The sequence below is a fragment of the Hemicordylus capensis genome, chromosome 2 (assembly GCF_027244095.1).
Source record: "Hemicordylus capensis ecotype Gifberg chromosome 2, rHemCap1.1.pri, whole genome shotgun sequence".
Classification (NCBI taxonomy): Eukaryota; Metazoa; Chordata; class Lepidosauria; order Squamata; family Cordylidae; genus Hemicordylus; species Hemicordylus capensis.
This window is the reverse complement of record NC_069658.1, coordinates 26,139,650-26,165,724: the sequence shown is the minus strand read 5'-3', so window position 1 is coordinate 26,165,724 and position 26,075 is coordinate 26,139,650. Positions and strand designations below refer to the sequence as shown.

The 26,075-nt window shown below is 38.7% G+C and overlaps 1 protein-coding gene across 6 annotated transcripts in view; it reads right to left on the bottom strand.

The window, feature by feature from the left end:
* Positions 1 to 26,075, bottom strand: part of NIPBL (NIPBL cohesin loading factor) — a 282,797-nt gene that overhangs the window by 97,108 nt on the left and 159,614 nt on the right. For 5 of the 6 annotated variants that reach the window (XM_053290927.1, XM_053290922.1, XM_053290926.1 and 2 more), the window contains 2 exons: positions 15,219 to 15,851; positions 7,844 to 9,352 (listed from right to left, as the gene is read on the bottom strand). In XM_053290927.1, the coding sequence (XP_053146902.1) occupies positions 7,844 to 9,352; positions 15,219 to 15,851 (2,142 nt within the window). The remainder of the gene's footprint in view (positions 1 to 7,843; positions 9,353 to 15,218; positions 15,852 to 26,075) is intronic. The other variant, XM_053290928.1, reaches the window with a different exon arrangement.

The window sequence follows — 26,075 nt, the reverse complement described above, 5'->3', positions numbered from 1 at the left end:
CAGAAGTAGAACATCTACTGTGCATGCAGAAGGTCCAAGGTTCAATTCTTGGCATCTCCTTGAAGGGCTGGGAAGGACTCCTACTTGAAACCTTAGAGATGCCAATGCTAGTCAGTTTAAACAATACTGAGCTAAATGGACCAATGGTCCAACTCCGTATAAGGCAGCATCCCATGTACCTATGACCGCATTTCTAGGTCTACTGACTATATAATGACTCCTCTGTAGAACTGCTGCCTATATTGCAACTTTTCAATCAACACACTGAACTGAATAGCAGACTGAGAATTAGCAATACATTATTCTACATTTAGTTCATAATTTCAACGTAAGAACATAAGAACAGCGCTGCTGGATCAGGCCCAAGGCCCATCTAGTCCAGCATCCTGTTTCGCACAGTGGCCCACCAGATGCCGCTGGAAGCCACAGACAGGAGTTGAGGGCGTGCCCTCTCTCCTGCCGTTACTCCCCTGCAACTGATTCTCAGAGCCATCCTGCCTTTGAGACTGGAGGTGGCCCACAGCCCTCCGACTAGTAGCCATTGATAGACCTCTCCTCCATGAAGTCATTCAAACCCCTCTTAAAGCCATCCAGGTTGTTGACTGTCACCACATCCTGTGGCAGAGAGTTCCACAAGTGGATCACGTGTTGTGTGAAAAAGTACTTCCGTTTGTTGGTCCTAGACCTCCTTTCAATCAATTTCATGGAGTGACCCCTGGTTCTAGTGTTGTGTGAGAGGGAAAAGAATTTCTCTCTCTCCACTTTCTCCACACCATGCATGATTTTATAGACCTCTATCATGTCTCCCCGCAGTCGTCTTTTTTCTAAACTAAAAAGCCCCAGGTGTTGTAGTCTTGCCTCATAAGAAAGGTGCTCTAGGCCCCTGATCATCTTGGTTGCCCTCTTCTGTACCTTCTCCAGTTCAACAATGTCCTTTTTAAGATGTGGTGACCAGAATTGTATGCAGTACTCCAAGTGTGGTCGCACCATAGTTTTGTATAAGGGCATTATAATGTTAACCGTTTTATTTTCAATCCCCTTTCTAATGATCCCTAGCATGGAATTGGCCTTTTTCACAGCTGCCGCACATTGAGTCGACACTTTCAACGAGCTGTCCACCACAACCCCAAGATCCCTCTCCTGGTCCGTCACCGACAGCTCGGATCCCATCAGCATATACTTGAAGTTGGGGTTTTTCGTCCCAATGTGCATCACTTTACACTTGCTAACATTGAACCGCATTTGCCATTTTGTCGCCCAATCCCCCAGTTTGGAGAGATCCTTTTGGAGCTGCTCACAATCCGTTTCGGATTTCACTACCCGGAAGAGTTTGGTATCATCTGCAAATTTGGCCACCTTGCTGCTTAACCCTGCTTCTAGATCATTTATGAATAAATTAAAAAGCACTGGTCCCTGTACAGATCCCTGGGGGACCCCACTTCTTACTTCCCCCCATTGTGAAAACTCTCCATTTATACCTACCCTCTGTTTCCTGTCTTTCAACCAGTTAGCAATCCACACATGTACTTGTTCCTTTATCCCATGACAGCTAAGTTTCCTCAGGAGTCTTTGATGAGGAACTTTGTCAAAAGCTTTTTGGAAGTCCAGGTAGACTATGTCAACTGGATCACCTTGATCCACACACTTGTTGACACTCTCAAAGAAGTCCAAAAGGTTGGTGAGGCAAGATTTACCTTTGCGGAAGCCATGCTGGCTCACTCCCAGCAGGGCCTGTTCTTCTAGGTGCTTTACAATTTTATCCTTGAGGATGCTTTCCATCAATTTGCCTGGAACGGACGTTAGGCTAACTGGCCTGTAATCGCCCCTGGATCCCTCCTTGAAAATCAGTGTTATATTTGCTACTCTCCAGTCCTCTGGTACAGAGCCTGATTTCAGGGATAAGTTAAATATTTTAGCAAGGAGGTCGGCAATTTCACATTTGAGTTCTTTGAGGACTCTTGGATGGATGCCATCCGGCCCTGGTGATTTGTTAGCTTTCAGTTTTTCCAGACAGTTTAGAACATCATCCCTTGTCACTTCTATCTGACTCAGCTCTCTAGCCTCCAACCCCAAAAAGCCTGGTTCAGGAACAGGTATATGCTCAGTATCCTCTGCCGTGAAGACAGATGCAAAGAACTCATTGAGCTTCTCTGCAACCTCCATATCCTCCTTAATAATCCCTTTCACTCCCTCATTGTCTAATGGCCCAACCGCCTCCCTGGCAGGTTTCCTGCTTCTGATGTACTTAAAGAAGTTTTTGTTATTCCCCTTGATACTTTTGGCTAAATGTTCCTCAAACTCTCTTTTTGCCTCCCTTATTGTCACCTTGCATTTCTTTTGCCAGAGTTTGTGTTCCTTTCTGTTCTCTTCATTTGGATAGGCCTTCCAATTTCAGAAGGAAGTCTTCTTCCCTTTTATGGCTTCTTTGATGGTACCCGTTAGCCATGCTGGCATCCTGCTGGACTTAGTGGTACCCTTCCTCCTTTTGGGTATACAATCTAACTGGGCTTCTAGTATTGTGGTTTTGAGTAAACTCCATGCACTCTGGAGTGAAGTGACTCTCTCGATTTCCCCCCTCAGCTTTCTTTTCACCATACTCCTCATTTTGGAAAAGTTTCCTCTTCTGAAATTCAAAATGTCTGTGTTTGACATCCTTGGTGATTCTCTCCCCGCATGTATGCTGAATTTGATGGCACTGTGGTCACTGTTCCCTAAAGGGTCGATGACACTGACATCACGCACCAGGTCCTGGGTGTCACTCAGAATTAGATCCAAGGTCGTCTTCGCTCTGGTCGGTTCCATGACCAACTAGAAATTTGACCTCTTTGTCCTGACTTGAATGTGTATTTACCCAGTCTATGTGTGGGTAGTTGAAATCACCCATAATTACAGCCCTGCCTCTCCTTGACGCCTCCCTGATTTCCTCCTGCAACTCCCAGTCACTGTCGGCATTTTGATCCGGAGGGCGATAGCACATCCCCAGTAGCACGTTCCCTTTCCGGCCTTGTATAGTCACCCACAGGGTTTCTGTGGAGGACTCCAGTCCAACTAGGTTTTCTAGCTTGTTAGATTCTATCCCTTCTTTAACATACAGTGCTACCCCTCCTCCAAGGCGCCCCTCCCTGTCCTTTCTATAGAGTTTATACCCAGGGATAACACTGTCCCACCGGTTCTCACTGTTCCACCATGTTTCTGTTATGCCCACTATGTCTATTTCTGCGTTAGCAACCAAGCACTCCAGCTCACCCATCTTGGCTCGGAGGCTTCTGGCATTGGCATAAAAGCACCAATATGCTGAATCTCTCCCCTGATGTATGCTATTCTTTTGACTCTTTGACCTGCTGGCACAGGCTCCCGTCTGCTCTTTATGCGGTTCAGCTCTGTCCCCTTCTGTTTTATTTGAATTCTTTGCAGCCTCACACTTTAAAGGATGGCTTTTGCCAAACGGGATACTTCCCAGCTCCCATTGGCTGTTCCCCAGGTGTCATTTTAAAAGCTGCTCTGCAACCTTTTTGATTTTAAGTGCCAGCAGTCTGGTTCCATCTTGGTTCAAGTGCAGCCCGTCCCTTTTGTACAGGCCTTATACACAAAAAGTGGCATTCTGACACATTTTTTAAAAGGCACATTTTAATGTCTTACATTAGATTACAAATACACACTCATGTCATCCCAAACAAGAAGAAATGGTATTTAAGAATTATTTAAGAAATGGTAGTTAATACCCAAGAAAAGAGCCCACAAATGAGAGTAATAGTTAAACTGGAATTTCAAAATCAGGGTGAACACAGAAAAGCAATATACACTGAGTAAGACATCCACTCAATAGAAATCCACAACTAAATTATTTTCACCTTCTAGGTTCTTGTTACTAGGGATGTGCACAGGGTGGGTTTGATTTAAATCAAACTGATTTAAATAAGGATTTAAATCACTAGCAGGGTGGATAAAAATCAATGATTTTTTTTAAATCAAAAAAATTGGATTTAAATCAAAAAAATCGGATTTAAATTTTAAAAAATCCAATTTTTTTGATTTTAAAAAAAAAATAATTGATTTTTATCCACCCTGCTAGTGATTTAAATCGTGATTTAAATCGTGATTTAAATCAGTTTGATTTAAATCAAATCCACCCTGGATGTGCAAGAAACTGATTTTGTGATTCCTTTCGAGCATGAAACAAATTACAAAATTCTTGAATCAATTAATCAAAACAGTGGCCAAGCCAGCTGTTTTGATGAATCAACCTCAAAACTATTCAAGTTATATGAGTGTTTCAACCATAGAAAACAATGGGGAACATGATACACCCATGGGTAGCTCTTAGGGACATCAAAGTGGGTTGGGTAGTAGGGCATGATGGGTGCTACCCACCAGTTCTCCCTCTAACAGGGATTCCAGATGTTGTTGACAACTCCCATAATCCTCAAGCAAAAGCCATTGCAACTGAAGATTCTGGGAGTTGTAGCCAACAACGTCTGGGAATCCTTGTTAGAAGGAACACTGCTATCCACCACCCAAACCACAAAAGAAATGGGTAAGCGGGCAATTCTAAAACAATGTTTATGATCTTATGGGGCTTTGGGGAAAAGGTTAAAAAAATTTTAAAAAGTTTCCTGCTTGCCTATTTCTTTTGAGAGTTGTTTGGTAGATAGTACCCATCATGCCCTACCACCCAACCCACTTTGGTGTCCCTAGGAGCTATCCATGGGGAACAATTGGGTGCTTTGAATTCCCCATTGTTCCTTATGGCCAGAACAAGCAGAGTGCTCCCATTTTGCAACCCTGCCTTGAAAAAAACTGCAGAACAGAAAAACACACAGTAAAAGGGATTCTGTCCCTCCCAACAGAGAGCACACATTTCAAATTAATGAAGTCCCAAAACTGCCAAAAAATAAATAAATCCACTGCCAAAAAATAATCCACTTCCAGTTACAGTGTCTGGGCCACAGTAACATTATTGTCACAAATTACTCTCTCACACACAATTATGACTCCTTATGTAAATTCCTAGAATTGCAACAGCTCTTAGCAGCAAGCATAGCCTCATGCTCAACTAGAGCAACTTCAGCTACATTTTGACTGAATACCCCTTGCAATGCAGATTACAGAACCACAAGTTAGTCTCAAGGCCAGACATGGAGCTCACCTCACAGCAATCGCCAAGACAATCTCAATCTCTCTCTCTCTCTCTCTCTCTCTCTCTCTCTCTCTCTCTCTCACACACACACACACACACACACACACACACACACCCCTACCTGAGCTACCACTGTCCATTTCTCACCACAACACTATCTCACACACAAAACAAACCACAACTCAAAAGGAAAGAACCCAAGTTCTGCCATGTGAATCTGAGATCCAGCAAAACCAGATAGTTAATAATATAGCAGCAATAGCACAGTGCTGAGAAAAGAAAACCACAAAATCCAACCTTCTTTGATTCTGTCCTTCCTCTCCTGATGTATGCAATTCAAGGCCACACTAAGGGCTCTCTTTGCCTCTCCTCTCCAGGTCTTTTGAAAACATTTTGAAATTCCCTCATTTCTGTCCCCCCTCCCTCCGCCAATGAGGGCACAGTTGCCCATGACAACACTTGATCTGTATAACAAACCAACTGAGAAGCAAGGAGATCTCAAGTCAATGGAAGCCAGTGCCAGAAAACCAATCAGCAAGTGGGAAAGGCCTGTCAAAATGGCACTCAAATAGATTCAAGCTCGAAATGGGGTTGTCTTGATTCAAACTCCAAACAGGCCCTTTATTTTAATGGCATTTTGTTTCATTTTCAAATGACTCAGAATGGCCTGTTTTCAGCTCAAATCTATCGATTTGCACACTGCTACTTGGTACATACATTTAAACAGCTAGCACTAGGTAACTGAAAAATACATCTATATACATGTATCCCTTGCTAGAGGAAAGGTAGATTGATCTCCACTCCAGTTTAAGAAAGATTAGCAGCCTGACCTCTAATGCTACAATTGAGACAAGACCTATATAAATCTCTTACTCTTCCAAGAGTATCTAAAATTACAAACTTGGCAGTTCTAAATATAACAAACAAGGGAAACTTTTCAAGACCTTACTGAATCGATTACAGCATCAAAATGCCTTCTGGCAAGTAAGTGTGATATGTACTTAATTTAAATGTATTCCTAAACATGCATTTTGCAGCTATGCATGTGTTTTAACCTGAAGTTAGACAATGGGAAGTGTAAAGAAATACTAATAGTACAAGCTAGGAAAACGTAAACAAATAGATTGCCTCTACACAGCCAAACATCACACACAAAGATTCTTTGGAAGCCAAACATAAATGGTTACAGTATGTGACAGGCTCACTTTTTATTCAACAATCAGCATATGATCCCAGAAAGCAGGCATTATTTTACTCCAGTCCCAACTACAAAGTTGTCCAAGGCCCTCGCAAGAGGGATTCTGAATGAATTCTATTCAATTTCTCCTACCTTCCTAAACAGAAGTAAACACCACACACAGCAGCAGCAGGAAGCACCACCCCTGTAGCAAGAATGGTAGGCTGGTTCCCACCACCACTTCATTACATTCTCCAACTATTGCAGTCTGGCAAGTAAGCACAAAGCATATACTAACCTACAACAATATTTGCCAGTCTGCCCATATCTCCTGGGTTTGCGAGACAATTTAAAAGGCAGAAGGCAAAAGTCAGGCAGCAAGAGATTAAAAGCTTTGGAGAGGTATCTTTCTCTTACATGAGATAAGCAGGGCCCACAAATTTTGGCTGTCCAACTCAGGGAGGGATCTTGTCATTGACATCATGCTGAGCTTGGAACATCTCTGATTTGAGACCCCTGCTCTTCTCTCCAGTTCTACATGCAAGAAGAGTGCACACAGCACATGACAGCCAGCAGGGGTGGTCAGAACCATCTGCGGGGACGAATGCTCATTGTCATTTCTGGTAAGGTCTACTACTCTACAGGAGGAAAATAGGTGATAGCACTGCAATATTTTCAAGCTTTCCATGTGTTATAATGCTTTTGTTATCCTGACCATCAGGCCAACAGTGGCCAAATTTACAATGGTGTTTTTAATTTTTTTTTAAGTTTTAAAAACATAAAACTACTATAAAATTCCACCCATGTGAACAGATGTTGCCATAAATCACTATGAGCATTCATCCCGAGATGATATCAATGGCCAAAATGTGTGGGAATTGGACTAAAAGGAATGCCCTGTTTGCCAGAGTGGGAAGTAGCACTCACTGTAGAACTGTAAATGAATTTATTACCTCATGGGAATGACTTACAGGAAAGTCCTTAAGTTACAACAGCAAACCACATATTTTGATCAAACTTCTAAAAATATATAATCAACAGAATTGGCAGAACTGTCAAGTTTGGCCACACTCTCAAAATGTGGGGCAAAATAACCTTAAAACGTATTGACCAAGAACTTCATACTCTAAGTAAATCATTTACTTCTCGGAGTATCAAGTCAGAGCTTATTTACACCTCGTATTTTTAGAGTTTTTGCAGCGACAATGATTGTTATAAAGGAACTTGTTTTACTATTTCAGTATTATTGTGAAACACATACTTCTTCCATAGCGTTCAAAACAAACATCTACAGTAGGGATGCTAAGGAGTCTTTACTAATAATTAAGCTAGAGTAGTACAAACTTTCTAATGCAGGCAAATACATTTATAGCACGTTTACAATTTGTTTCAAAGCTGTTAATGTCCAATACCAGTTCAACAAGGTCCAAGTTTTTCTGTATTAAAAAACCCTTTCTATCCAAATAAATATCACAGTCAAATATCCTAAGACACTAATTATAAAGAATACAAAACTTAAAGAGTCTTACCTTTGTTTGATTTAGATGACTTGTTCTTGTTAGGTTTGAAACAAGAGCTCCTAGATTTGTCTTCTCTGTCTTTAATAAATTTTTGTACATCATCCAAAGAAAGCTTCTGAAGAACAACAACTGGTTTAGCTCCTTTATTTAGATCCTCCACTAGCCCAATCTTCTCTACTTTGTCCTTCGGTTCACCCTTAATGTCCGATTTCCTTGCATCGTGCATGACATTGCCATCTTTATCGCGTTTGATTTTTGGAATGATAAAATGTTTTAAAGCCCCAGATCTTCCCCCCAACAAATAACTGGGAAACTCTGCTTTACTGTCAGTGTGTGCTTTATTACTATCCATTTTACTCTTATTACCATCTGTCCTTCGTTCATCTTTACTGTTTGGTGATTTAAAACCTGGTCTTTCCGGTCTTAATTTACTAATATCACTTTTACTTTCTTGTTTTATACGAGGGCTGTCAGGCCTTGATCTCTGCTCCCCAGAAGACAGTCTATCACGTGACTCACCAGACTCATGCCTATGTTTTCTTTCTAGTTTTTCAGCTTTTGCATTATCCGATTTGATTCCATGCTTCGAGTCATGCTCGCCTTTACTTGAAGATCTCAAATATTCAGGTCTTCTCAGCTTTGATGAATCTCCTCTGTATCTCTCTGATTCACCCCTGTCCTCAGATTTTTGTTTAAGGTTATAATGATCACGCCTTAGAGAGTCAGAAACTGAACGTCCATCTGGCCTCTGTTTTAATGCATCCAGTCTTTCAGATTTCACCCTGGAAGGATCAGATTTAATTTCCGTTTTATGTTTAGATATATCAGGCTTCTTTTCTGAGGAGGATTTACCAGAATCCCGCCTGTTTTCATGCCTGTGTTTTGGGGTTTCTGGCCTGCCTTCATTCCTTTGCTTTGGGGTTTCTGGTCTACCTTCATTTTTCTGTTTTGGAGTATCCGGCCTCACTTCATTTTTCTGCTTTGGAGTCTCAGATCTTTGCCTTATTTCCTGTTTGCCATTATTTTGCTTGCCCTCGTTTTGTTTCACATCAATCTGCCTACTCTCATGTTTGCTTTCATGTTTAATTTCTGCCTGCTTGCTTTCACTATGTTTTGCTTCTATCCTTTTACTCTCATTTTGCTGCACTTCTGCTTGTTTGTTCTCATTGTGTTGTATTTCCACCTTTACACCTTCAGAATCTGACTTTTTCCTAGGGGTTTCAGGATGGTTTTCAGATTTTAGTTTAAGTACTCCAACAACATCCTCTTGAGGAACAAAAACAGAGCCATCATTACATTGCTTTATCTCTTCAGGCTTTTTGATGATGTCCGAGTCCTGAGTTACAGTTGCCTGAGAGTCCGCACGTCCTGCTTGCTGAAGATCAATACTAACCATCAAGGCTGGCCTTGACCCATTTCCTGCAGAACCTGTCTCCTGAGAAGCTGGTTTATTTCCTCCAGTAGCACCTCCAGCCTCCTGTGGATAGGAATCTTGTTTTCGTTTCTTCAAAGGCTTATCTGCAGATCAAAGAAAAATTAAGTTTAAAAGTGCTCATCATGAGTGTACAGAAGCACATGAGTATGTGCATTTTGGTATGTTCATAATTATGATTTAAAACTGGTCTGGCTCGTAGACAATGGCTGAATTTACAAGCGCAGGAAGTATAAATGTTAATTGTATTCACAATATGGAAAGTTGTGTGAACCACCTACAGATGAGGAGGAACAAGCAAGCATTCAACTTTACCAATATTCATTCAACATGTATTCTTTGAGAAATAATTACGATGATCAAGTAGATTATTCTTCCTCAACATACTTGAGGCAGAATGGTTCATTTATAAACATTTTATATGGCATTTTAAAAATATTATCAATCTGAATACCACAATCTCATATTCCATATTTTCGTGATGACAATATACAGTAAAATCATATCAAAACAGAAATCTTGATGTAGGGGCTTTAAGAGCAAACAAATGCACATTGCAGATATGCAAGAAAAACACAGAGAAGTTGGGACAAAACTGACTTCTACGATTCCACAAAAAGAATGTGTGTTCCTCCTTAAAATCATGCAGACCTTTTTTAAAGAAGTGAGAACACAGAAGTTGACCTAAGTTGAGGAGAACCTGAGAATTCCAAATTAAGAGAAAGTGAATTCAGAATGTCTTCAGTTAAATCAGCTGGCTCCCAGGATCTGCTGGCAAAACACTCATAAGTTCATAACGGGACATACTGGGGGAGAGGGTAGACCCACAAAATATAGCAATTGCCTTGCTGGACAGGTTCCAGGGGCGATTTAATTCAGCCTTCTATTTCAGAAGCCAGTCAGATGCCTCTTGAAACAGCTGTCAGGTGTGAAAGGAACTTGCAAATGTAGTTCATTATGAGACACCAAAGGGGGCAGCACAGGGGGCAGAGATGGGAATGCACAGAGAGGAAAAACCATCTGGTTAGCAAAAACCAGGAAGCAACAGCAGCATCCAGTTCTGCCAAAACTAGAGATGTCGCATGGAGATCTAGGAAGAGCCAGGAAACTTCAAGCCACACACAAAGAGTGCAACATGTCTTGCCAATAAAGCCAAAAAAGTTACTTTTAACAATTATTTAATACAAAGCTTGTTTGGAATGAGGCAGGGAGAAGGGGAAGGCAGAGAGGGAGCCCACAACTCTGGGAGACTACTCTCAGAAACGCTGTAAAGGCCTAGGCAAGCTTCAGCAACTGTAAAAGGAACTGCAGTGGCCCACTGATCAGTATTCCCATCATAATCACAAGGCAATTAATCTTGGCTTTCAATAAATTATAGTACAATATATGAAACCTGATTCTAAGCTAACAAATAGTTAGTTTGCAACCTAAATATATTAAACCCAGTCATATTTACTGATTCATGGTCACTATACCATTCTCTCAAGACAGATATAATATCCATTCAGTCCAACTCTGAATTACATACATTTTCTATATATCACAAGTTTACATGAATTATGATCCACCAAGCACATCCACTGTGTCTTGTGGCCTGCCAGGTGCTTGCAATCTCAAGTACTTTTAATAGCCAATAAGAAATTAAAAACAAAACAGTTGTCTCAAGCTGCAGGTGCCTGCATTCAGCTAGGTGAGTCACAGGTTGAACAAGCCTGATATATGGCAAACATACTGCATGGGCACACACACAACTATTTTTGCTTTTCGGGCATGCATTTCTTCATATACCGAAACGGAGGAAAATATATGTACTTTCTGAATAGTAGTTTCGTAAAGGAACTTCATATTAGCAGCCCTTCAAAGTAAAACTAATGATAGCACACTCATGAAGCACACTTCAGTCTGTGCCAACATTTATGGCAAACAAAAACTAAATTACAAAGCGTGGTTTAGTAATTTCAAAAGAGGATGGAATGCGGTCTTCAAAGAAAGCATATATTAAATCCACTACCTGATCAAAAGGGGAAAAAACCACACTCACTTTCTACAGATAAAATCTAACAATTTTCTCTGAAGAATTATTACAATGAAATGAAGACAGCAAATATCAGTAACATACACATATTCCTGGGAAACAAAAACCCTGAAGCCCAATAATTTAATGTAGCAAAGCAAATATTACAACACTGCAATGTGGACAAAAGAAACATAGTCAATCCCTTTTGTTCATGTAACTATATGCATATTTTAGAACTAGAATTAAGAGCACACACTGGAAATTTTCAGTAATTCATGTGTGGCACTCCAGATATAATTTGGTATGCGTATCAGAATCCTATAACTACTGCAGAAATCTGAAATTCACACTTTATAAAGAAGTTAGGGCATGATCCAGCTCCCTGGCTGTGCACATGAAAATGACTAGAGCTCCCCACCTGTACCAACACTTATTTGGAGGCCAGATAGTCCACAACCTCTTTGGACAGTTGAACTACAAATATAGTTTTCCTTGATATTTAATTCAGATCTACATTTCTGTAGGATAAGTCCATTGCTCTCTCCTAACCTCAAGAGATAAGGAACTCAGCACAGAACTCCAGACATGACTTACAACAGTATGCTTTCATTCACTGCTCTGGAACTTTATCACTGTTAATTAATACATCAAAAAGTGGCATGGGCCCTTCATGCACTCATGATCTGTCTGTAACCTCCTATAACCTTATGCTGAAGTGATGCTGTCTAGCCTGTTATCCCCAGCATATGGTTCAATCATTTTTCTCCTAGGTGCAAGACTTTACACTTTCTTTACTAAATTTCTTTCCAACTCTCAAGTTTGACATAATCCTGAATTTCAGTCCAACATCTGAAGCTGTACAAAATGTTCTAGTTTTGTATAATTCCCAGGTTTGAGTTACTGTTCACTCCTTGATCCATGTTGTAAAGATACTGAACATTAATAGAAGCCACAGTGACTCAATGCAGAACACTGATGGATAGTTGTCCAATTTGATTTTGATCAATATATTATCCTTCTTCTGGATATCAGTTTTCAAATCAATGTATACCAATCTTACAGCAGTATCTCTGAACCCATTTTTCTGAAGCTCTCTTGCAAGCACTGTTCCCTCTAAGGCATGTACATGTGCAAACAATATTTTTTAATGTCCACTCAGTTAATTTTAGATCCCACTCAAATTGAATCAGGAAGGTCCCACTCTGAATATACATGTGCACACATTGCCTTGATACTGCCACCCAGAACAAAACTCATTTTGCACACAGATGAAAAAAAAGCAGAGAGCATACTGCTTGCAAGGACATAATGTGGCTAGGCTAAACATTTTGGTATGGCCCAGATATATTAAAACATTCTGTTCTAGGCTACTAGATCTCTTACACTATGTCAAAGAAGTTAATTAGGTCTGGCATGATTTTTCTGAATAAAGCAATATTGATTCCTAAAGTTTCTTCTACAGACACAAGTTACCTCTAAAAGGCTCAGCTAAAGAGTTACGATTACACATCCCAAATAAGTGGTTTTTTTGTGTGTGTTTTTGGTGTGGGGGGGGGGAGGCTATATAAAAATATTTGCTGTTCAGAAAAGGCATTTCTTGATTCTAGAATTAATGATTGACAAGCGAACAAAATAGGGATTTTAGGAGATAGCTAGTACACCAATACTTCATATTCTGTCCCTAAGATTAATATGCAACCCCCAATGTGTTTATAAAAGTATTAAACAGAAAGCTGAACCAGCTATAAATATAGCTTGTGGCTAGAAACTTCTGAGCACCCCCCCCACTCACACACACAGAGATGTATTTAATGTAACTAGAGAGGAAAAAGTGGATCTACTAAATAATATATAATGAAGTCTTGTCATTGAACACTTTGGACTATGATTGTACCACATAAACAGAGCTGAATGTTGAAGCTCTACTGTTGCAATTAATTGTTCCAGGCAAATTACCTAATGATGTAATAGTGCTAGCACCAGGTTTTTGGAGATCCTCAGGAAAGACACCTTTAGTAGGCCTTCTAAAAATAAGAGGAATAATAAGAAACTGCATAGGTATTTGCATCTCTCTCACAGTATCATCTTACTTCTCAGCTTCCCAATTCCACACAGATGTGTGAAGACTTTCATGTTGTTATAGTAATGTGATTGCCATCTGATGCCTTATCCAAGCAAGAAGTAGCTCTGGAACATATGCATGTAAATCTAGTTGCTCCAGCAGCAAGTCTGCCACTCTATACATGGTGGAAGAGCAAGAGCCTACCCTGTCACTCATCCATATTGCTTTCACACCCACAGCTTTGGGTGGCTGAGGCTGAACCAGTGCAATCATTCCTCTCTATTTGATACTCGAGACAGCCGCTGATCCCCCCACAAGGAGAAGCAGCAATCAAAGCCCACTATTCCTCCCTCCTGCTCTGGGCCCAATCCACCACACGAGTCAAGTACTAAATACTGCTGCTCCTCACCATGGTTTTAGGGTTTTAGGCTGCTCCTCACCATGGTTTTAGTTTTCAGTCACTAATACGACAAAGACGAATATTTATATCCAATTTTTCAACAAAAGTGCACATAGATATAAATGAATGAATGAATGAATGAATGAATGAATGAATGAATGAATGGCTCCCTGTCCCCAAAGGGCTCACAATCTAAAAAAGAAACATAAGATAGTCACCAGCAAAAGCCACTGGAGGGATGCTGTGCTGGGGATGGATAGGACCAGTTGCTCACCCCCTGCTAAATAAAGAGAATTCACCACTATAAAATGTCCCTCTTTTGGATCCAGTAGGATGGGTGGTGGGACCCAGCAAGTACCTTACAATTCTGACTTCTAACAGTGGGCTTCTGGGGCAATATATTTATATGGATCAAGGTATGGTGGCAGAAACAATAGTAATTCAGGAAGCACAATTTGCCCTGGCCAAACAAAAAACAAACAAACCAAAAACAAGACAGCTAAACATTTTGGGATGGATGCAAACTTAATTTATGAACTTTTAAATCTAACAGAAAATAGGCCAAGTAGAAGCATTGACTTTTTACTGATAGCAAACACTGCACTCTACTTATAAATGAATTCTCGAGTTTAAAAAAGAGGCAGCAACTGTAGTTTGATATATTTGAATTTGGTTACAGCTAATGCTGAGAAAATTAATTGCCCAATTGTTTATACAAAGTACAGATTTGACAACAGTTTCAGAATAAGTTTCCAAAGTAGAAACTGTTGTTCAGGAAGCTTCTGGAGAAGCATGCCTTTGCATAATGATTCAAACAAATATTTATCTTAATGGTATTGATTGTCTGAATAATTTGATAGGTTTACAATCCATTAGTTTGAAATTGATAATCTATCTAGGCATATATCTACAAAGCAAGTGGTAGGAAAATGCTGCCAAAGACCCTTTAACAGTAAAAATAAACTAGACTATATTAATGATTCAATGCTGATCAATCAGTAGACACTTCAGTTATTTATCAATGTTTTATACAGTAAATATTGAACAGTGGCTCTCTAAATCAACAATTAAACAATATTGCTCCAATAAAAAGCACGTTCAACTACCCCTTGATCTGCTCTTAGAGAAAAGGAATTCAAGTTACTAAATAGTCCAATCCTACAGCTGCTTACTTGGAAGTCCTCAGTTCAATGGGACTAACTTCCCACTAACATATATAGGATGGCAGTCTAAGTTGTATTCCACATGAACCCAATAGAAATAAAGCACACTACAACTTTATTATCTAGAATTTCAGACACCACTAATTGTGATTGTACTCACAGTATGAACTTCTATGGAAATCTATGGTTCACTTTGAAGAATATCTTCAAAATATTTGAAGACAGCCTTCAAATATGAAGGCTATCTAGGAATAAGAAATTTATACAAATACATATATAGATACAGCACATATACACAATATTTTTTTACCTTTGTCTTGCACTTCTTTTGAAAACCGTTCCCTTTCAATAGCTGATTCCCGTTCTATCCGTTCAATTTCAGCCAATGCATCCAATTCTACTTCATCATATGGCGTTATAGTTCCATGTTGCAAAACCTGTTGATGTGTCTGTACCAAAGGATTTTGAGGTTGTTTTGCAGAAACTGAAGTGTTCGGTTGTAAAACAGGCACTTGTTGTGCCTGAAGGAATGCTGTTTGTTCATGCTGCGGCAAACATTGAGCAGCATTTAATGGGCGAGTAATATCCTGTGGAGTAACTGGCGTTTTAGAAGTCTGTCCTGGATACTGCACATTAAAAGATATATCCCCTTCGGATACGTTACTGTTTTCCAAACCAGAAAGCATATCATCCTGTGGGTCCATATCTGAAGATCTTACACGAGTGAGTCTTAATGTAAGTTTAGTAGAGTCCTTGGATGGAGAACTAATGATATCATACATTGCAGCCTTTTCAGTCTGGTCTTTTTCATCTTTGCCTAATTTCATTTTCTTTTGTTTCTTTTGCTTTCTTTCTGGTGAATCTAATAATATGTCTGGGGGAACATCTCTAGGTGATGAGTAAGGTGGAGGCTGAGATTGAAGTATTAAAGGTGGTCTTGATCCTAGAATAATAATTCAGAAAAACTGAACAGTTATGCTGGTTCATATTTCTATGAAAGCACACAAAAAGTAACCTTTATTAGTAATTTGTATTTGTACATAAGTTTGCACGCACAAAATGTCAATTCAGTTTAAAGGAATAATGACGCCTATAATCTCCATCACTAAACAGCTATAACAACTGCAATATGATATTCCCCTATCAATTTGGTAATCTGCAACTAGCAGGAGAGATATTATTAAGAAGTGGCAACCATTTTTGACACATTGCATGCAGTTCAGGGCAGGCTTCAACTATCAAAGATTAATCAAAAGGCAGCCAGCGCCAAGAGAAAAAGATTACTAACTCCTAACTAGAGTCCAATGATGAACTATCGACAGTCAAACTGCACTGAAACACAAATACACAGTGTCTTAGGAGCTTCACTACCTTCAGTGATTTGCAAAGACAAAAATCCCTGAAATATCTCTTATGCGAGAGGGAAATGATCATCTTCTGCTTCTTTTCAATGACTGCTGCAGTTCACCCACAAGTCTTGTATGATTTCCACACATGGAAACAATATTGTCTACTTAATAGCAACTGAAAGTATTGTTGTCGACATGCTGTTACCCACAGTGATTTCTTTTTAGTACTTCCCCAAAGATGGTATACCATATATCAGTATATTCACAGGAATTGACAGAATTCACTTGCTGCCATGTCCTATCACTTCACACACACACACACACACACACACACACACACACACACACACACACACACAGCCTTCCTCCTCACTGACAAACTACCTAAGCTACCTATCCTGTTCAAAAAGGTGTCACGGATAACACACAGTCAGCATCCAGACTAAGTCATGGCCCACTGAAATTAAATTAATGATTCCTTATCTTAATCATGGCTAACAATTATTTCAATGGTGCTTAGTTCATGGATGCTGTCTCCTAAGCATAATAATCCATTCGTAACCATTTAAATTGCTGTTTGGAAAAGTAAACTGAAAAATAGGTCCTCCACTTAAGAAGAGAAATAGGAACTGATTAACAACTTATGCAACTGTTGTATAACTAGTGGAGTACAGTGATGGAGAATTTGAATATATTCAAACGCTTAACTATATTCAGAGCAGAAAATAGATTTTATTATGTGAACTAGCATACAAGTCATATTCTGCAACTGAAATTACTCTTCAGGAAGATATCTTTTTAAAAGGGAATGCAATAAGATCAATTTAAAACAAAGTCCACATTAAAACTAAGGATTTTATCATGGACATCTGCCCGCCCCCTCACTTCAATCTTCTTTCTTTACATTCTTACAGATATATTTCATGCCTTGTCATTTCTCTATTCTCCAGTCTGCAACTCAGACAGTATCTGATCGCATGTTTCTGCATGAGAAAAGATCTATTTGATCCAGTAAACCATCTTCCTGATTTACCCATGTCAAAACTCCATGCTCTAAACACTTAAGGGCAATGCACTCTGGGACACCACTGTGGCATAAACTGTGTAACTCCTTGTCGTCCTCCTTGGAGACCAACAGCGTTGCAGCCTAGCATGGTTTACCTACATTGTTCACTCCTCATTCTACACAGTAGTTGTGTTTGAGAGTAATCTTTCTCCAACACAGTGATAAAGACACAATTCAGCCATTTCAAACAAGCTACATGGGAAGACTGTGGAGAAATTTTCAACCTAATAATAATAATAATAATAATAATAATGATGATGATGATGATGATGATGCTCTGGATGCTGTTATCCTTCCCTAGAAGGAGAGGTTCAAGTACATGGCCCAACTGGGTAACATCTAACTCAACGTTATGAAGCATTTTTTTAAACAAGTTAGCAATGGAGATATAGAAAAAATATTCCCTTTCATAAGGATCAACATAATCAGTCTGGGATGGTATGTAGTCTCTTCTTCTGAAGAATGCTTTTGCAGATGATTGTAGATGGGGCTTGGAGAAATTTAGATTGAGTTGATGCCTAGGCATCAACTAATGTACAAGTGTGCTCAAGAGATGCAATAGCCCTTTTTTTTTCCAAATCTTTCACCAGGCAGCATGATATCCCCTGAATGCATCTATGATTGACTTATCCTTAGCTAGACATATTTCACACAGAAACTGACTCTGCCGCGAGCATTTTCTTATGAAATCTGGTTTGCTTCTCAGGCCTCACCTTCATGTGTAGCCTCAACACATCCAACTATAGGGTGGCTCAGCTTGCTTGGTATCAGCAACTTTCAGGTTCAGGAACAATTCAGACTTGCAAAGGCTCACTGCTCCATAGTATGCTTGTCAGATGATCCACTAGTCAAGTAGTAATCTATATCTCTTTGGTATTTAGACTTCTTTTTCCCCACCCTCTGCTGATAGGCACAATAGTACTAATCTGTCTTCTCTTAAGATGATCCTGAGTACCAGGATGGTCCTTCACCTCTCTTAAGTGGATATTCTGCAGTCTCTACAGTTGAAATTCAGCTTCATTGTGATGCCTCTGTTTCCCCATCCATATAAGACTGGCAACATGATATAAGTTCTGGGATCCTAAAAGTGTAAATTCTGCTACTACTTCAGCTATTTCCACCAATTGAAGAAACAGATCATTCTGGGTGATGCCTTCATTTTCTTTTCCCCTTTAGCTGGAAATGATTCACAACTGGAAGGAACCCTTCAAGCCCTCACCTAGCATCCAAAAATTAATCCGCAGAGCAGGAGATACAGAACGAATATTTCATTCAAATGACACACTAGAGTCCAAAACTTGACAACATTTTCTGCATGGAAATGAATAATATAGTAAAAACCTAGCTTGACTTAGCTTTGATGAATTGCTCATCACAAGAATTGTTACCAAGATGTTCCAATGAGTATATTGTCCAAGTATACATACACACTGATAGCTCCTACATTATTTAGCTTTATTTGCTAGGCAGTTTAATACTTTCTTCAAACACAGAACTACCAGCACTTTCTTGAATACCGTGAAAGCAAAAGGATAACAAATAATATTTTGTAGAAATACCTAAGTGCTACAGGCAAATCAGAGGAATTTCTACTGGCAAGATGTACCACACAGAAAAAAGTTAGGTCCACTGAAAATGTTATCTTCTATACAACATGTGATTATAAAATGAAATCAAGGGCCTGCAACCAAGTTTCACCTTCAGTATAGGATTCTCCCTTGTTTTTCTTTTACCATTCTTCACCTTCATGGATTGATGCTGCTGTTAGCTCTTGAAAACATGCAGACTAGAGTCTGGAGTCTGTACTTAACAATTTTAACCAAAGTACAAAGATTTGTCAATCTACAAAGCCTAAAAGATTAGCAGTTTTGCAATATATAAACCTTATAGAGATTATCCAATGTAAAATCTGTATTCAACCTTTCTTCCAGTTCAAGGAACAGCAGTTCATATATCCATAATGACCATATGGAACTAGAGATGCATCTACAGATGCAGCATAAATGGTCCCTAAGCATCATGTGCTGTTAAGAGAAATTGTATATTGAGATCTTACAGGACAACATAGCATTCCATCAGTTAAGCAGCTAAATACACAGCTAGGCTTCAAACAAAATTGATGTAGACTTCAAAATTTGACATTAGTTTTAAAATGCTGCTTCATCTATTCTGGAAGCATCCTTCCAGAAGTCCATTAAAAAGGAGTCAGAGGTAAGGACTATAACGTAACTCAAGCCATGGGAAACTAGTCACATACCACTAACTGCTTAATAGGCACATCACCCTGATAAAATAAAGTCCATCAAGTTAATTCACCAAGGCCTAGACGAGTCTATGTCAACAAATATACAATGAAGTCTACTTTCACAGTTTTCCATGCAGAATTATGGCAAAATCAAAAATTTGGTTTGTTTTATTTTGCCTTGTTCAACCACTCATTTCTTTTCTAGGTTTCTCAGTCAAGAACAGGTCTAGTATAAGTGATGTAGCACAATACACATTCATAACACTCCTGAAAGAACAACCACTTACCTGTAACAAGGTAACCTGTTACAAAAGCATATATCTGAAAGGTGGGATTTTTAAAGTGAAGGTATGTTCTGAAGGGCCAGCAGATCTTGGACAAACAAAAACACTCATACCCACCCTCCTAACATTACTAGGAGTAAGAACTAATTTGCCATTCCATTTTTTTCCTTTCAAAATGAACTTCAATTAGGAGTGTGCACAAACAGTTCACCCCAAACTAGTTCACCTCAAACCAGGGCTGTTTCAGAGGATTGATTTGCGAACCCATCCGGGAGTGGTTCGGTCCATGATCAAACGGAACTGGGCCCAGTTCAGGGGAACCCGTTCAGAATGGCAAGGGGCGTTCCTGAGGCGGGGGAGGGGGAAAAGCTGCTTACCCAGGCCACTTGCAACTGGTCACCCTCCCGGTGCAGCAAGTGCACTCCCCCCCCCCTTTACAGAGCTATCAGCTTGGCAGTGGCTCAGTACTTGCCTCCGTGCACATGCAGAGGACATTTTTAAGACCTCCATGTGTGGAGACAAGAACCAAGCTGGTGGCTCAGTAAACGGGGGAGAGCGCACTTGCCATGTCAGGAGGGCAAGCAGCCAGGGTAAATAAACAGCTTTTCCCCCCACTGCTCTTGCCACGACCTCGGGAATGACCCTTCACTTGTAAAGGGGAATCCTCACCAGATTCCCCTTTACAAGTATATCCCCTGAACCAGTTCAGTGGTCAAGTTAGGCCAGACCTGGTTTAGTTGGACACAAAACCAGACCGGGCCGAATTTGAACTGAACCAGCCAAACCAGTTCTGTGCACACCCCTAACTTCAATTTCCTTGTATGCATCTCTGGTTCAATGGAGTGAGCAAACTGTAATCCAAATACAAGCTAATGTGCAAGTCTTTGAAAAATATGTATCAGCTGCCATCTTCAATCAAGGAAGTTATTTTTTCTGAAATGTTCTTTCTTATGAAGACACCATACTTACAACTCCACTTATAATGGTCTCTATTAAGAGGAAGATACAGAAATTACATAACTGAAGGAAAATCCAAGGACCTTGATAATAAAAACCCACCCATAAGCTAAGCATACAAAAAGTTATTTTAAGATTCTTCTGCAATTTAAAATCATTTTAGTTTTCCTAACAAACTTATTCTAATGCTAGCTATGGCATACAGTTATAGGTAATATATTTGCAGATGTTGCCAGATAACGGATGTATGACTAATCACCTTGAACATGTATTTAAGGTGATTTAACTTGTGATGATTTAGCCTTTATTTCTTCATCTAGTTGGATGTCAAAATAGTATCTCTTTTTAATGCCAGAAATCAGTATCATAGCAGAATGACTGATAACCCAGGAAGCTTTGGTCAACTACATAGGAACAAAAGCAATTAATAACCTAGTAAGTGCTTGAGAAACATACTAAAATGAACATTCATCACCTAGAATTTCCTTTTCTGAATACCATCTAGAACCAACTAAAAGATATACTTTAGGGACTTCCTCTCATGCTACATCCCCAGATAATCTCTATATTCAACTCAAAGCAGCCATTTAATGGATCCCAGATGTACCAAAATATAAACTAAGGAGCAAGTTAATACTGTGTTTTTTTTTGTCAGATCCTAAGCTGTAGAATACCATTCCTCCAAAAGGTTGACAAAGCCCAAATTTGTCTGCTTTACACAACTGACTTTTTAAAAAAAAATGTGGAGAGGCATTTAAAGGCCAATGAAGGGAGGAATGGTTAATTAACTGTTTTATTAACTGGTTAATAAAACTTATTTTATACAAATTGTTATTTTTTACCATCCACTGCTGTAATGAAGCATACATCTACCACTATTAAAACATAGAAACAATATTATTAGGAAAAAATCAAAATAAAGTAGTTTTATCTTTTGAAATTATATATTGAAATTATATATACCCTACCTTTCTATTAAAATGCTAAAGACAGCTTACAAAAACCAACAAATTAAAAAAGCAGCAGCATTAAAACAATGTAACAGCAATAACAAAACAAAAGACCAAGGCAGCAGATAAAGAATGCTCTATAAATCAGTACAAAAGAGCCAACAATCAGAGGAAACCAAGAGCCCTAAGTCAATTTAAAAAGGAAGGTGTTTGCAGGACAGAAGACCAAAAAATAAGCACGGTGGATCTTCCTTGGCAGGGAGTTGCATAGCTGAGGTGCCACTGAGAAGGCCCTCTCATGTCCCACCCAAATGTGCCTCCATTGTTAGCAAGACACAGAGCACAGCTTCTGCAGAAGATCTTAATAGGCAGGCATGCTCATTCAGGAAAAGGATGGTTCTTTGGATACCCTGGTTCTAAGTCATAAAAGATACAAAAGGTCAGAACCAGTACTTTGAATTGGGCCTAAACATGAATTAGTAACCAAATTATTTCAGCAGAGTTACAAGATCCTGATAACCTGCTTCGGCCAATAATCTCAATTAAACCATTCTGGATTAATAAGAACAGCCCTGCTGGATCAGGCCCAAGGCCTATCTAGTCCAGTATCCTGTCTCAAACAGTGGCCCAACAGATGCCTCTGGGAAGCCCACAGGCAAGAGCTGGAGGTGGCCTATAACCCTCAGACTGGTAGCCATTGATAGACTTGTCCTCCATGAATTTATCTAAGCCATTCTTAAAGACACGAAGGCTGGTGGCTGTCACATCTTGTGGCAGAGAATTCCATAGGATAATTATGTGTTGTGTAAAAAAAAGTACTTCCTGTTGCCGGTCCTAAATTTCTTGACAATCAGTTTCATGAGATGACGCCTGGTTCTAGTGTTATGTTAGAGGGAGGAAAATGTCTATCAACTTTCTTCACACTATCCATAATTGTATAGACCTGTCGCCCCTCAGTCTTTTTGCTAAACTAAAAAGCCCAAAGTGTTGCAGCCTTACCTTGTAAGGAAGGTGATCTAGGTGATCAAGGTGATCATCTTGATTGCCCTCTTCTGTACCTTCTCCAGTTCTATAATCTCCTTTTTGATATATGGTGGCCACAACTGTATTTATTTATATTATTCATTTAATTTAACATATTTTTATATAGCCCAAAATACAAGTTCTCTGGGCGGTTTGCAAAACAATAAAAACAACCAATAAAAAGATTAACACATTTCAACAATTAAAATTTAAAAAGTTAAAACTATTAAAACACAATTAAAACAATATCTAATTAAAAGCCTGGATGAACAAATGCATCTTGACTAGCCTTTTAAAAGTTGTAAGAGATGGGGAGAGCGAAGATGGCATTCCGAAGAGAAGCACCTGGCTAAAACTCCAGGCGATTCGACTCCCATTTGGTCCAATTATCTCTCATCATTATGATGGATATCAGATTGCATGCAGGGCTTGTTTTTTTCCGGGGGGGGGGGAGTCTGGGGAGATTTCCCTGGACGAACCCCTGGAATAAACCTTTCTGCTTCAGCAACAGGCTGAATGGAAGAGGCAAATATCATCAAAGCCGATGAAGGGACGAAATTGCAACTAATCTATCTACTTTCTCTTTCCTAATTAATCTCTCAAGACGACTACAGCTGGGAGTATGCAAGATCTCTGGTATTCTTACTTTGCATTTTTGAACCTCTTACTGACCTTCCTAGAAGCAATTATGGAATGATTTACAGCATTAAGACAAGCGCTGGTTGAAGAGGATGTTGACCGACGAGATTTTACTGCTTGGGTGCCTTTTCTCTTTTGCAGAGCCTACTGCCTGTACCTTTATCAGCTTAGTTTTCATCCAGAAGATTGTAATTTTTATTTTGAACTTTGACTTATTCACTGCACTGGAATTTCGGCACTGACAAGATATTTTATGGCTGGTAACCAAACTTTCTGTTTTCCGTATTACACTTCTGAACTTTTACAAGAAGCTTCCTTATTTTATGAAAATGCTTTTGGATTTTTGGAATCATCATTCAACATTGCAAGCCTTTGAAATTCAACATTAGAAAGTGGAAAGGATAAACTGGAATGAAACCGGAGACTTAAGACTTTTCACATTTTCCCATGCATAAGCTTTTGTATGGAGTAAGTTCCAGCTTATTACGTCTCTGGCAGAATACCTTATCTTTGGCCCAAGAACGTTCTCAAAACTCCTTAAGACTCTTATGTTAACCCTTTACTGCATTTCTAATGGGTCTCTTTACTGTTTTGTTTTGATGCAGTGTAAGAAATACCTGGGAATCAAATATGTTCTTTTTTTACCTTTCTCTTTCAAATTTAATGAGATTCTTAATTTCCTTTGATTTGCTTCAAGATAAAAATGTATAAAAATGTATTGAAGTAATTAGGTAGAAACTATAAGGATTTTTTCTTTCTTTCTTCTTATTGTATTCCCTGTGATGTTATTTCCAAAAATATAACAGAAGTTAGGGAAACTAGTTTTAACATTTTTACATGTAAACATTTATACATATAATAATTGCTGATGTAATGTTGTCCTGTATATGTAATTAGTTTCTGCTAATTGAAGAATTGCTTTTGCTATTCTGCTAATTGAAGAAAAGCTGTTACCAGCTTTTACCAAAAATTTTGTGAAGAGGGAAATCTTTAAACTAAAAGCTCAATTTCTTATATCATGGGTAAAATTTGAAATATAATTTGATGGTATTGTAAAAGATTGTGGTAATGCAAATTTTAGTTGGTTTTTCAAATGATGAGAGTCCCAGTTAGTTATTTTACTTTATCCCTTCTTATTGTATATCTTTCTTTTTTTTTCTTTCTTTTTTTGGTACAATAGGTTTTGGATACCAGTCATGAATATCTGTTAAACTGTCATGTAATTGGTGTGCAAGGGCTGGGAAATCCATCATGGCTCTGTGTTTTTTAAAAAGAAAAATTTACATTTAAAGTTTATGTTTTTGTGAGGTCGGCATCTTCTTTTCCTATGAGCAATCTTTTTTTTGTTCTAATTTTTTGACATTTTGGGGAGTTAGAGGAGAGGTTCAAAAATTATTCTCTCAATCCTCTTATATACTAGATTTTAGACTTATTCTGATCTTTTTGGTTTTAATGAGATTTTTACAGTGGAGAGCTGAAATGTTTTCTTCCATTTCTGTCTCTCCCCCCCCCCCCTTTGTGTTGTCATGGACTTCTATGGCGGTAATGGTGTAGTGTTTTGCAGGGAGGAGAGCCAATACAAAGTGATAATAGAGATATGCAGAAACTCTTGCTGCATGATTTGGTGCAGAGCTTAATATTTTGGCTGCTTATTGTTCCGCTTTGAGGGACCCCTCTATGTATTCTGCTGGTGATATAACAACTATATTTTTATGTTGGAGTTCCTGTCTAGAATTTATGGCGTTTTTGTGTCTGTATGTAACTAATAGCTTTAATAAGTCAGGTAACAACCATTTTTTGTCTATATAACTTAACATTGAAACCCGGATCAGGAATTTTTTCCATACCTTCTTATCTGTTAAGATATGTTTATTGAGTTCATAGTTCTTTACAGGAGAAGCTTTTTTTTGTGTGTTCTTGTCTTCGTGGGTAAGGTTGTAAAATGACTTTAAATATTTTTGGTTTTCTTATAGCTTTTCTTAGATTTTATCCATCTAGCAGCGGACCAAACAGTATTATTCAGTATTCTGTTTGGAATTATTTTATCAATATTTCTACATTGAAGAAGAACTGGGATGGAAAAGATCAGAGGGGATTTGAGCATTTATGACCTTATCTCGAAAAAGGTTTTGAATTTTAAAAAGGATGAAATTTATGTAGGGTATTTATATACAATGATTTTACGGATTTCAGTGAGTTTCACTTATGAAGGTTTTATTTTTTGTTGGGTTTGAATTCTTCTCTGGCTAATTATAAATTTTTATTGATATCATATTAATTAATAATATGTTTATTAATACTTTTTAAGCTTGTGGATATGGGATGGGATCCTCACGCGGATGTTTTGCTCTGTGCCTGAATCAACTATAATATTAATGTTTGTTTTTTTTGCTCGTTTTGGCTCTCCCCTCTTTATATTGTTCAACTGCTGGATACTCAATTGGTTCTGAGGTTTGAAATTTTACTGAAGGTAAGACTGAGGTCCATGTTAACATTTCCTACTCTATAATTATATACACATATTTATAAATATATATAATTACTATTTGTATTTTGCATATAGAGGAGGTTCTTACGATGGATATGTTTTTGTTTGTAATCATGTATGACTCTCAGTGATGTAACCTCTTCTGTGTTTACTTATATTACTAATA